Below are 13,366 nucleotides of genomic sequence, written 5' to 3'. Positions count from 1 at the left end.
CCTCGTTATCTCCTGGACCTCCCTTCGTTGGCTGGTGGGAAGGGGGCTTCATTGTAAAAACAAACTTGCTTACAGGGCAGTTCCTGGACTGGGCCAGCCTGGCCTTGGGTGCCCGTGCTCTGGTGGCATCCTGAGTTACTGCATTGCACTGGGGGGGGGGGGCTGCCCTTGAAGATGGTCTGTGGGGTTGGAAGGGCCCCAAAGGATCATCTAGCCCAACCCCCTGCAATCGATATCAATCAATAATATTGTTGCTGATATGCTTGCTGTCCTGGGAACCTTTGGGAGTAAGAGCAGGATATAAATTGAAATTATTATTGTTATTATTATTATTACGACACCAGTTACCAGCCTTCATTTACTGAGAGGCCTCCATGCAAATAAATTAGCATATGCAAACTGTATTCAAATTTATACCATGGATCTTCAACCTATGTCCTATATAGAATCATAGAATAGAATCATAGAATCATAGAATCATAGAGTTGGAAGAGACCACAAGGGCCATCGAGTCCAACCCCCTGCCAAGCAGGAAACACCATCAGAGCACTCCTGACATATGGTTGTCAAGCCTCTGCTTAAAGACCTCCAAAGAAGGAGACTCCACCACACTCCTTGGCAGCAAATTCCACTGTCGAACAGCTCTTACTGTCAGGAAGTTCTTCCTAATGTTTAGGTGGAATCTTCTTTCTTGTAGTTTGAAAGAAGATTCCACCTAAACTCTCGGAAGAACTTCCTGACAGTAAGAGCTGTTCGACAGTGGAATTTGCTGCCAAGGAGTGTGGTGGAGTCTCCAAACCACAATGCCCCTGGGCATCGCCTTGGTTTTGCCCACAGTTTGAAGCATTATGGGATGCCCATTCCACCATGTTCCAGCATCCCCCACCTACACCATCGAAATTGCTGGGTGCAGGGATGGGTGGCAGGGGGCGAGGTTCCCGGTCAGAGGATGAAGACTTGCCACGGAATCTTCCCCCCAGCACTTTTTACCGGAGCGGCAAAGCGCCACTCTCTCTCTCCCACCTCCTCGTAGTCATTCTCGGGCGTGAGGAAGTCATCCACAATGGTGATCCGGTGCCCCAGCTGCTCACTCAGAGCGTCCAGGAAGCGGTCCGTATCCCGGCTACGTGGAGGGCGGGAGAAGGTGAAGAGCTTCTTCCTCCGGGAGAGCGGGCTGAGGGCATAGCCTGTGTGCTTCGGGGACGGGGTGGGGCTGCAGTCCAGGCTGACGTAGGGGTTGGATTCAGTGCTGCAGGGGGAGGGGATCCCACCGTGCGAGCGGTAGTAGCATGGCTGGTCGGGTGGAGGGTGGTCGTTCTGCCAGGAGATGCTCAGGCCCGATTTCCGTGCACCTGCAGGGGGTTGGAAAGGGAACAAAGTGGTTCCGTTGGATTTGGCCTTGCCCTGCAAAGGGGGCGGGGCAGCCGATAATTATGCCTCTGAGTTTGCAGAATGTCCACATGTGCAGACCTTGGAATGGAATCAAATCACTGCAGAGTAGGGAGTTAATATGCGGAGACAGCATAGTGTAGTGGTTAGAGGGTCAGACTAGAACCTGGGAGACCAGGGTTCAAATCCCCATTTGACATAAAGCTCATTGGGTGACCTCAACCCAGTCGCTGCCTCTCAGCCGAACCTACCTCAGAGTTGTTGTGGGAAATAAATGGGGAGGGAAAGAACTATTTGTGCCACTTTGAGCACCTTAGAGAGAAAAAAGATGGGATAGCAATACAATAAATAATGGCTATAGCCATCCCAGTCGATCCCATACAGCTAAACTTGTGGCATCTTAAAAAAACAAGCAAACTTGGTGCCAAGTTGGGATGGGTGAATCTGTCGATTTGGGTTTTTCGTTCTTTCAACTCAATGCTGAGCTCTTCATACTTCTGCATCTGTTTGCATTTTTTTTTAAGTGCTCCTGAAAATTCACCAGGATTTGGAGCTGCAGAAAGACACAGCCAGCTCCCTTAACTGTTCCTCACAATGGTTTGTTTCCGGACCCCTGATCATCTTGGTCACCCTCCTCTGCACTCCTCCTTCCGGCTTGTCAATATCCTTCTTAAATTGGGGTGCCCAGAACAGGACATGGGGCTCCAGGTGGGGTCTGACCAAGCAGTTGAATCGAGTGGTATTATCACTTCCCTTGATCTGAAAACTATATGGGTGGAGTTATCTCAGCATACACCAGTCCTCTGACTTTTGTGATGCGTTATGTGCACCATCTCAAATTCACAAGTTGCTTCTGCTGCCAAGCCAAGACACAAGGGGGGTGGGGGGTATATTTTCACCTGCTGGGTTTCCTTGCTCTGGAATGGGAGGTGATGTCCTGTGCATGGCTAAGTTGCCCAGCTTCCCTCCAAAGCCAGTGGTCAGCCTGGTTTCCAGTTCTGCATAGACAGCAGACATCTGAAAAAGAGCAGAGGGAAGGAAGGAGTCCCTGTGCGCTTAGCTGCCTGCCTGGCCCTGTCTCCCACCCTTCCTCACTAGCTTCATCTTCCATAAGCCAGACCCAGAACTCACCATTTTGGGGTTGGGCGTCTCCGGAAGGGAAGTCCCATCCCCCGCTTGCCTCTCCCCTGCAGCCAAGCGGACTGGCACCTCGGAGGCTTCGCTGATGGGACCTAATGGGAAGAGAAATGGAGAGGCAGCAGGGGCAGAGGCTGCCAGAGGTGGCTGGGGACCAATTGGGACTGGCAGCATGGAAAGCAGGGGCACAGGTGAAGCCAGAACCAATGGCAGGCAGAGCCAACACATCTTAGTTTTTGTCCCCATCCTAGTGCCCAGCTGAGTTCTGCAAGGCAACATCCAGGCTATGAAGGAGGAAGCTGGCCACCAGTTCTTCTCCACAGCAACACTGTCCTTTTTGCACCATGGCCAAACAGCCAAAGGTAGGGGAGTCCCAAACAGGAAAGCAGGAACCTCATCTTCTCAAACTACTCAAGAGCCACTGTGCATTCCACAGCATGTCCCAAAAAAGTGAAGAACTGGACTGGGGAACCTTTGGGAGAGGGTGGATGTGGCTCTCCAGGGCTCTCTGTCTGGCCCCCAGAAATCTCCCCCAGCCACACCCTTCCCCACAAAGGAAGAAGCGCCTTTGTTTAATCATCATGAACATTCATCAGTGCGAATTTCTCCTAATAAACACTTTTTTTGCAGTTTTGATTCATGCACACATTTTTGCAGCAATTCCCCTTAATGCGATGCAGTTTCGCTACATTGCTTTCACTAATATATGCACCGTTATGCACACTGTACCTTTGTACATGCACATTTATAGACATTTCTTGGGCGGGAAACTGCATTGCAAAGTGTGTGGATTTCAAAGGAGGGCTGAGCTTCAGCTTTCATATTGTTTCAGGAAGTGAGAATTGGATAGATTTGCCTCTCAATGAGAGCTAGTCAAAAGTGGGAAGGAACAGAAAGACAACCTTCTGAGAACACACAGAATGTGACCTACCTCCAGCTCCACTGCCCTCAGGACTGTGGGTGGAGACACTTTCCCGGCACGCTGAGGCCCCCCGCATGGAGCTGCGGTGCCGATCCTCTGCCTCTGTCTCAACTGCGGCTGAAAAAGAAGTGGAACTGCCTGAGGGATGCCCAAGGCTGCAGTGTTTGGGACTTGACAGTCCCGATTTAAAGAGAGATTATGAGGAGGCAGGAGAGAAGCTTATCAAATCCTACACCACACGGATGGTTTTTGTCTCCATCCGTTGTAACGCTAGAACTCATGGGCATCCAATGAAGCTGAACGTTGGAAGAGTCGAGACACACAAGAAAGTCTTTCTTCATGCAGCACATAATTAAACTATGGAACTCCCTTCCACAGGAGACAGGGAGAAAAACTTTTCTCTATCCACTTTCTCCAAATCATGCATAATTGTATAAGTTTCCTCTCAGGGTTCATCCACACTTCCTCTGGTCCAGCTGTTTCCCCCCAGAGAAAACTGCTCTTCGGTGCTCAATCGGAGCAGACAGCAATACAAGTGTTCTATGGATTGTTGTTTGTTCTGATTTAGAGCTAAAGAGTAGATTTTCCCTGGGAACGGATTGTGGCAGAGAGAAAACCACAAGCGGAAGTGTGGAGGAGCCCTTTATATCCTTTTCTCTAACTAAAAATCCCCAGATGCTTCCATCTTTCCTCAAAGGGGAGTCATTGGGGTTGCTCTTTTCTGAACCATGAGGACATCCAGCAATAACAAGTGCATGGAGGATAAGGCTATCAGCAGCTAGTAGCCACAATGGCTGTGTATGACCTCCAGTAACAGAGGTGGGATGCCTCCCCATATAACTTGCAAGGAATCGTAAGTGAGGAGTGTTGATGTTGCACCCAAGGTCCTGCTTGCAGGTTTCCCAGAAGAGGAATCCGGTTGGCCACTGTGAGAACAGGTTGATGGACTAAATAGCCCCCGCCCCCCGTGAGATCCAGCACTGCAAGGCCCTTCATAATAACAGCAACTATTTTATTATTTTTACCCCACCCATCTGACTGGGTTGCCCCAGCCTCTTCCAGTGGCTTCCAACAAATACAAAAGCATCATAAAACAACCAACATTAAAAACTTCCCCTTACAGGGCTGCCTTCAGATGCCTTCTAAAAGTTGTATAGCTATGTATCTCCTTGACATCTGATGGGAGGGCATTCCACAGGGAGGGTGCCACTACAGAGAAGGCCCTCCACCCGGTTCTCTTCTTATAAACTCCCTGGAGGAAGCATAGGCTATAAATGACAAAAGTAACATTCAGGGCAAGGGCATGGAGTAGAATCCAGGGGGGTGGGCTTCAGCAGCTCCCAGCCAGCTATGGCTACATCCAGCACAGCCACACTGGGGGTTTCTGGTCAAACTCTGAATCTATTCATTCCAAGACTACAGGAGCTGTTTCTGGAAGGGCTGCAGCTCAGTGATAGAACACCTGCTTTGCATGCAGAAGGTCCCAGGTTCAAATCCTGACAAAGACGTCTGAAGGCAGCCCTGTCTAAGGAAGCTATTTAGTGTGTTGTTGGTGTTGGTGTTGTTGTTGTTGTTGTTGTTGTTGTTGTTGTTGTTGTTGTTGTTTCCAGGTAAGGCTGGGAAATGCTCCCTGGCTGAATCCCTGGAGAGTCCCTGCCAGTCAGTGTAGACAATACTGAGTCAGTCTACAGCAGGTTCCCATGATCTTCCTCATGGCTGCTTTTGATCTTTGTGACAGGGCTGGTGTGTTTACACACATCCTCTCAGGCGCCTGCTCTCCCAAAGCGCCCTCTCCCCTTTGGCCTCACGTTTGAGCTGCTCCCTGGTGTAAAAATAATCTCATTGCCACAAACATGGGCATTTGCTCGCAAATAACTGTTCCCCAAAGCCGAAGATTAAGACCTTTCATTCTAAATTTACCCTGCTGGGGATCTAATGCCCACAATCCCCTAAAACACACAGCTGGTGCCGAGGTTGCCACAGCAACTGGAGAGAGCAACAGTGCGGGAAGGAGGTGGGGTGGGCCCTTCACGGCAGGAATTCGGATGCTGCTGCTCTGTAGCAAGGACACTTTCCCTAAAAGAGAGCTTCACGGGATGGTGTTTTTATGAGCTGGCTGGATTTCTTAACTTATGGGTGGCAAATGCAGCCCTCCGCACCTTTCAGTCTGGCCCTCAGGACTCTTCCCTGAGCGCTTTTGCTTGGTTAGAATGTGCCCAGCACTGTGCTAATGCCTCTTGCTTGCCTGGGTGCAGAGATATAGATGGATGTCACTCCTGTGTGGCTGGAATGCACCTGTTTTCCATGCATTGTGTCCAGCTAAGTTTTAATCAGCATTAGACCCATGGAAATGAATACACCTAAGTTAAATCACACTCACTGATTTCAATGGGTCTACTATAAGGATGACTAATGCTGGGCACAACCCCATTGTATTCATATAGAGCATTTCGTCCCAAGTGGTCTCAATGTTATTTACACGGTCGTAAATCTAATTCCAAGTTAACAGAATGTACTAGAAATAGCTGCAAGTTATCAGTAACAAAACTAAAAACAAACCCAATAATATAATACAAAGCAGGCTCAAAAACCATCTATATGCATTCTTGATGCATTCTCTTGAAAACATAGAACTGTTTATATAATCTATACAGAACATTGAACAGTATGAAACATAGAATCTGACCCTTTGCTTCTTTCAGAGACTTGCATAGTCTACAAAGACTTTCATAGACTTATAAGACTTATGCTTATTTGGTTCTATTTTTTCAAGAGAATCCACCAAGAGTGCATATTTTGTAATTTTCAGAGATTTATAAGATTTCTGTTTATTTGGTTTTGCAGAGAGTGTGTATTTCATATATTTTATACTGTTCAGTGTTCTGTATAGATTATATAAAGAGTTCATACTGAGATTGCATTGTTGTACTCGGTCATTGTGTTGCCTTGGATATTACTGATAATTGTTTGCAACACAGGGGTTTAATATGTTTGGCTTGAGACAGACACTCGAGCTCCTGAGCAGTGCCACCCATGGGTGCTCCTCCCCACCAGGTGCTGGCTGCTCACCTGCCACTGATTTGTAGCCAAGGAACCTGGTGATCTTCTGCTGGCAGTGCTCCTGCTCCTCATACGTCAGCAGCTGGTAGATGAACTGCCAGATGACCTGCTTGGATGGGGTGTCCAAGACTGGGTAGACGTCCACTATGAGGGTGTCTATGTTCCTGGGGGGGACGACAAGAGAAAATACAACAGTGTTTTTTGGGGGGGAGCTGGAAAATAGGATGCAATGTTCTTTGGCGCCACCAGGAGATGCCGTGGTCTCTTGACCTCTGCTGCCCCTGTGCCTCTAAAAGGAAATTCGACAGGCACAAATTAGTTAGGTGAGGCTTCCCACATTGCTTGTCCTCCTTGCCAGCAAGAAAGCCTCACTTTTGTCAGGTTGCTACTGAAGGCACTTGAGAATTCAAAGATGCCTCCCATCTTTCCGTAGGAAGATTTAAGTTCTGTCTTGCTAGATCACAGCTTTCAGTGTGGTGTAGTGGTTAAGAGAAGTGGACTCCTAATCTGGTGAACTGGGTTCGATTCCCTGCTTCTCCACATGCAGCTGCTGGGTGACCTAGGGCCAGTCACCCTTCTCTGAAGTCTCTCAGCCCCACTCACCTCACAGAGTGTTTGTTGTGGGGGAGGAAGGGAAAGGAGATTGTTAGCCGCTTTGAGACTCCTTAGGGTAGTGATAAAGTAGAAGAAGAAGAAGAAGAAGAGTTTGGATTTGATATCCCGCCTTTCACTCCCCTTCAGGAGTCTCAAAGCGGCTAACATTCTCCTTTCCCTTCCTCCCCCACAACAAACACTCTGTGAGGTGAGTGGGGCTAAGAGACTTCACAGAAGTGTGACTGGCCCAAGGTCACCCAGCAGCTGCATGTGGAGGAGCGGAGACGCGAACCCGGTTTCCCAGATTACGTGACTACCGCTCTTAACCACTACACCACACTGGCTCTCAGTGGGATATCAAATCCAAATACATTAGTATGTTGGCTGCAGGGTGTAGGTGTGCCAAATGAACACTCCCCATGCTCCTTCTGGGGCTAGAATGCAGTTAGTTTAACCTCTGGTTTGCTAGTAAAACTGAATTACTGTCACGAAATGATGTAAAACTGAATTACCGTGTCACAAAATGATGCCTGTCTATAAAGTGTGTCACCAACATGAAAAGTTTGGAAAGCTCTGAGCTAGATAGTGCTATCAGGAAGAGACAGCTCTGCTTCGAATTAGGTTAGTTGCAATAAGGCATATGGGCAAGTTAGACCTGCCTTAGCCCACTTGCTGGCACATGGTGTCAGAAGTGGGACATTTTCTTAAGAACATACCTCTGGCGGTGGTGGAAACCCACCCACCAGCTCCTGGTGCTAGCCTTGAACTGCAAGCCCCTGGCTCCTGATGAAAGGAATTGCATGGACTCAGCTGTCAAAGTGTTGTGTCTACAAGAACCACAATAGGCCCGGATGCAGGACTCAGGCAACAGAGAGCACATGGTAAATGGATGCTGCTGCAGGTCCTAACAGGGCTTTGGATGCCCCACTCAGAAATAAATGGAGGGAATAACCTACCTGTGCTGGAAGAAACTCTCTAGTGCTTTGCAGATTGTGTAGCGTTCTGGCGGCGTAAGCAGATGTTCCAGCTGCTGGTGGAAGGTCCTCCCTTGGATCTTGATGCTGGAGGGCAGGATCTCAGCAACCCACTGCAGGGAGGTGAGTGCCGAAGAGGAGTTGGGGCTCTCCGATGACTCGCCGTCTGCACATAAATGGATAAATCATGGTAAAGCAGGAAAAGAGGCAGGTGTGCCTTTGAGCCAAGGTGGGAGATTGGGGCATGAACCCTCCAGTGACCATTCAGCATAAGCAAGGGTTTTGGGAGGGTTGCACAATAAATGCACCCCTTTCCCTCTTTGCATTGCCCCTCAATGTGGTAGGAAGAGAAGAAGCTGCTTTAGTCAGACCCTTGGGTCCATCTAGCTGAGTATTGTCAGCGACCTTTTGCATCCACAGCATGTGATCTAGCACTTAGATAGAGCCCTTTCGCTAAAAATAAGATTCTAGATCTCATGGTTTGGGATAAAGGGCCAAATTATAAGGGCACAGGGAACTTCCTTTTCCCGGAAGTTTCCTGGTCCATCTAGCTCAGTACTATCTACACTGACTGGCAGCAACCCTCCAGGATTTCATATATTTTCACAGCCCTACCTGGAGATGCTGGGGATTGAACCTGGGACCTTCTGCAGGCAAAGCAGGTGCTCTACCACTGGGCTACGGCCTTTCCCCAGACCCAGCAAAGTGACTTATCTCTCTAAACTTCCCATATACAGGAGTCATACAAATGACAGCGCCACTTCCACCGTGATGTGCATGAGTTTACTCATGAGTCCATCCCATTCAGGGGCTTACTCACTAGTAAGTGTGCTTAGGGCTGCAGCCTTAATGCTCATGGATGGCATAGGATTTGGACCGTGTTTAAGAATTCAAGCAATACTCTCCCCATATCCACCTGGCAGCTCTATGAAGTTTCTTGCGATTTGTTTCTGCTGTGCCAAAGGAGCGGATGTTGACTTCCGTTACCTCCCTAAAGCAGACAACCGCCTATTTTGCAAAATCACAAGCTACAAACTGCTCCTGTCCAAAAGCTATGTAGCAGGTTGTTAAACCTTCCTGTGTTTGAAGGGATGTGGTCCGGAAAGAACCCCCACCGTGATAAATCAGAGTTAGCATTCACCCTGGAAGTTTAGCTGACATGAACCATGCCCAGTCCTCACCACCCTGGTGTAATCACTGTTCTGAACCTGTCTTTTAAAGTGGCAGGGCTTCCCAGTACCTCCCTCTCAAAGCACATGACTCCATCCCAAGCAAACAAAACAAAAACCCAGCTGAAACCTCTTGCAAATCTTTGGTGGCTCCAAATATTAACTTTCCCCAACACAGAGATCACTCAGGGTACTGATAGCATGTCATCGCTTGTGTCCATCCTTTGAAACAGCCACATTCTCTTTTCAAGCCCTATCAGGTAACTTTATTTTATTTTATTTTATTTTATTTTATTTTATTTTATTTTATTTTATTTTATTTTATTTTATTTTATTTTATTTTATTTTATTTTATTGAAACAAATTAACTAAATACTAAACCTCTTAACTACGACAGTCTCTAAGCCAGGCATAGCCAAACTTGGCCCTCCAGCTGTTTTGGGACTACAGTTCCCATCATCCCTGACCATTGGTCCTGTTAGCTAGGGATGGTGGGAGTTGTAGCCCCAAAACAGCTGGAGGGCCAAGTTTGGCCATGCCTGCTCTAAGCGGTTTGTGGAGATAACAATATTTAAAAATAAAAATCAATATCAGGCAGGTGCCTTCGCAGTACACTTTTCAGCACCTACTAAAAACGTTTTTGCTTAGGCAAGCCTACTCAAATGCTGAGAATCAGTTCTCGGTTTATTTTAGCTTTTCAAAAGTCTTATTGTCATCCATTCTTCTTATTGATAATTGCATTATTTTATCTTTTTGTGAATCGCTTTGAAGGTCCCCCCCCCCAATTAAGCAGTGTATAGATTTTATGAAATAAAGAATGACAATAAATGGAAATAAGTTGAAATTATAAAATCAAACATCAGTTGAAATGCCTGCTGGATTATTTATTTTTTAACTCTTTAATAGAAACTGGATGTTCAATGGGGGAAAGAGGCTTGTTTGACCTCAACCAGAAGGGACTTTCCTAAAACTGGGCCCACAATACTGAGTGTGCAGCTGCTGGTGAATATAAGCCTCGCATCTAAGTCACAAGGGACCACCGACCAGGGTTGGAAACTAAGATATGAAAGCTAGGAGCTAAATGGCCCCTTAAACTTAGGTTATGGGTGCAACAACAGAATGTCTAGGTGTACCTTTCTTTTATAAGAATACAGTACGAAGCTGAAAATGAATGAACTGCAGCTAAAATATTATGTTCATTTTTCACATGGTCTAGTCCTTCCCCTGCCCACCCCCCTAATATTCTTAAGAGGGTCTCTTCTCCAGACTTCAGAGAGTAGCTGGAAGTGGGGAGGCAGAAAAAGGTCCTCCTTTCCTTCCTCTCTGCAGTTTTAATCTGAAATCTTAGGTGCAGTACTGCACCCAGAGCTCAGAAATTGCTCACGCTAATGAAATTCCCTGTCACAAAATGCACCTTGAACAATGGGAGTTTCGAACACTGCCACTGACAGACAGCCCTGAAGACCTAAATGACCAGGTAGGGAAACAGGGGGTCAGGGGGTCCTTGAGAGCCAGTGTGGTGTAGTGGTTAAGAGCGATAGACTCGTAATCTGGTGAACCGGGTTCGCGTCTCTGCTCCTCCACATGCAGCTGCTGGGTGACCTTGGGCCAGTCACACTTCTTTGAAGTCTCTCAGCCCCACTCACCTCACAGAGTGTTTGTTGTGGGGGAGGAAGGGAAAAGGAGAATGTTAGCTGCTTTGAGACTCCTCAGGGTAGTGATAAAGCGGGATATCAAATCCAAACTCTTCTTCCTGAGGTATCCCAGGTTCTTAAGGCCATTGTAACCTGCATGCTCCCTCCAACCCCAACACACAGAATGCTGTGTTGCTTATAAGCAACATGAGGTTTCTCATAAATAAGGAAACAACAAAAATTGCCACATCAGGAATAGTAAAAATGTGAAGGGGCCCTAACTTGGCAACTTTTAAGCCCCCTGACTCAGTTGCAGGAACATAGGAAGCTGCCTTATACAGAGCCAGACCAGGATCAGCCCATTGAGCTCAATGTTGTCTACACTAACTGGCAGCGGCTGTCCAGAGTTTCAGGCAGGGGTCTCTCCCAGCCCCATCTGGAGATGCCAGGGACTGAACCAGGGACCTTCTGAATGCAAAGCAAGTATTCTGCCGCTGAGCTGCAGTCTTCCCCAGGCTGATCTTCTCTTTGCCACCTAGTTTTGTGAGCACCTTGACTTAGACTCTTAGAAATGCATGACTGTATTCAATGCTGTGCCTACTCAAAGCAGAAGCACTGAAATTAAGGGACATGATCAAGTAAGGTTCATTACTTTCAGTAGGTCTATTGTAAGAAGAACTTGGTTGACACAACCCATCATTTCCAGGGTTGCTACCTTGGGAGTCCTGCAAGCTGCAGGTGAGAGGTGGCATCTCGCCTCATGCAGAGGCTGAGAAGAAAGTAGAATGTGCTCCCCTCCCATTCCAACCCTGGGACCAAATCTTCTCCTTGACCCATCTGTGTTCTTACCACTGGAAAAGCTCACGATGCCTTCTTCAACCACCAAGGTGGGCATTGCCCCACTGCCCTGGAGCATGGACACAACCTTCTCATGGGAGCAGTTTCTGCAGAGCGAGAGAAAGACTCTTGTGACATTTCAAGGAGAGCCACAGCCGCACAAGAAAAGCCCTTCGAGGAAGGGCAGGTGGGTACTGCGCTGAGCAGGTTTGCTCAAAGTAGGACAGCGTTCATCGACCTGGTGCCCTCCAGACACTTTGGACCACAGTTCCCATCAGCCTCTGCCAGCACAGCCAGAGCATCTGGAGACCACCCACCAGGTCAACAAAGGCTGAAGCAGGATAATGCATCTCCTTCTTGGGATGCATGGGATTCCAGAGGGGAATTTCAGCCTCCCTGGGTGCAGGCATTCTAGAGCCCCAGGGGTGATCATGGGTAGACACAAAGGAGCAGCTCCTTCACCTCATATCCAGGCCGTTTAGGAACAAGATCCTGTCCCCAGCTCTCAAGGATGCTTTGTCAGCTGGGCTCCCTAGAGATGGGGGGCAGAGGGAGAGAGAGCACAAATTGATCAGTCATTCAGGACTGGGCAGATGATCCCCTGCCTCAAAAGCAGAGTTTCCTGAAGATACAACACCCACACCAACCACACACCTTTCTCTTCCCTGGTTGCATTTATGGGCTTAAAGTTTGGTCAGAGAAATGAAAAACACACAGAGAACTTGGAGTTAACCTGCAAGTGCCATTTCTGGAAATGAAACCATCAGTGGTATTCTACAGGACACCTTAGTTCTCCTTACCAGGCAAGACGGACTCTATCCACACGGGGGCATGTCCTCGCAATGTAAACCCAAAGCTCCTGCTGCCTTTGTAGACACGAACAGTCCTGGGGGGAAACAAGCAAGTTACTAGTCCTTATCAGTGGCAGAGCTTCATGCTCCAGCACCGGGGGGGGGGGGGCGGACAGCAGGCAGGGGCGGGGCTGGCACATGTCCTGGGGGCGGGTCATGCCACCTGCAGAAGCATGGTGCCCAGCACAGGCAGGGGGCAGCCGCGATGGCACCCTACCAGGATCGTGCTGCCAGGGGCAGTGTGCTCCCCCCGCACTCCTCTTCCTCCGCCATTGGTCCTTATGTTGGTTGGCACTGGGGCAAGAGCTTCAGAAACTCCAGGGAAGAAGAAGCCTTTTTCTGACTTCTATTCTCCAGCCCCACCTCCCTTTCCTTATGAATATGAGTCTCCTCTCCCCGCCCCCTTTTTAAAATAATAAAATGTTATTAAGACTTTTCATAACACAATAAAACAAATTAACTAACCTAGCCAAAAGAAGAAAAGAAAGAACCGAGAAATGAAAAGAAATTAAAGTCCTCTCTCACAGGTATATCTTAAAACTTTTGTCCCATACAGAAAAGGTTGTACCTTCCCAGCTCTCACCTTCCCCCAGCCTAGGAGATCTCGCCTCCCCTGCCTCCTTCAACAACCGTCTATCTGACAGGGGTCAGCAACCTTTTTCAGCAGGGGGCCAGTCCACTATCCCTCAGATCATGTGGTGGGTTGGACTATATTGGGGGGGGGTGAACGAATTCCTATGCCCCACAAATAACCCAGAGATGCATTTTAAATAAAAGCGCACATTCTACTCATGTAAAA

General features: G+C 48.1%; 1 protein-coding gene across 5 annotated transcripts in view; it reads right to left on the bottom strand.

Moving 5' to 3' along the window:
- The window catches only part of GRID2IP (Grid2 interacting protein), a 61,242-nt gene that overhangs the window by 18,396 nt on the left and 29,480 nt on the right, over positions 1-13,366 (bottom strand). For all 5 annotated transcript variants that reach the window (XR_014518884.1, XM_083473952.1, XM_083473951.1 and 2 more), the window contains 9 exons: positions 12,517-12,602; positions 12,179-12,248; positions 11,729-11,823; positions 8,059-8,242; positions 6,518-6,672; positions 3,458-3,565; positions 2,521-2,621; positions 2,289-2,406; positions 1,024-1,352 (listed from right to left, as the gene is read on the bottom strand). Coding sequence is in view for 4 of the 5 variants with exons in the window: in XM_083473952.1 (XP_083330078.1) it covers positions 1,024-1,352; positions 2,289-2,406; positions 2,521-2,621; positions 3,458-3,565; positions 6,518-6,672; positions 8,059-8,242; positions 11,729-11,823; positions 12,179-12,248; positions 12,517-12,602 (1,246 nt within the window). In the remaining variant the exon portion in view is untranslated. The remainder of the gene's footprint in view (positions 1-1,023; positions 1,353-2,288; positions 2,407-2,520; positions 2,622-3,457; positions 3,566-6,517; positions 6,673-8,058; positions 8,243-11,728; positions 11,824-12,178; positions 12,249-12,516; positions 12,603-13,366) is intronic.

Source organism: Podarcis liolepis, assembly GCF_965112155.1.
Source record: "Podarcis liolepis genome assembly, chromosome: 14".
In the NCBI taxonomy this organism is placed as follows: Eukaryota; Metazoa; Chordata; class Lepidosauria; order Squamata; family Lacertidae; genus Podarcis; species Podarcis liolepis.
This window is presented reverse-complemented; position numbering and strand designations above follow the sequence as displayed.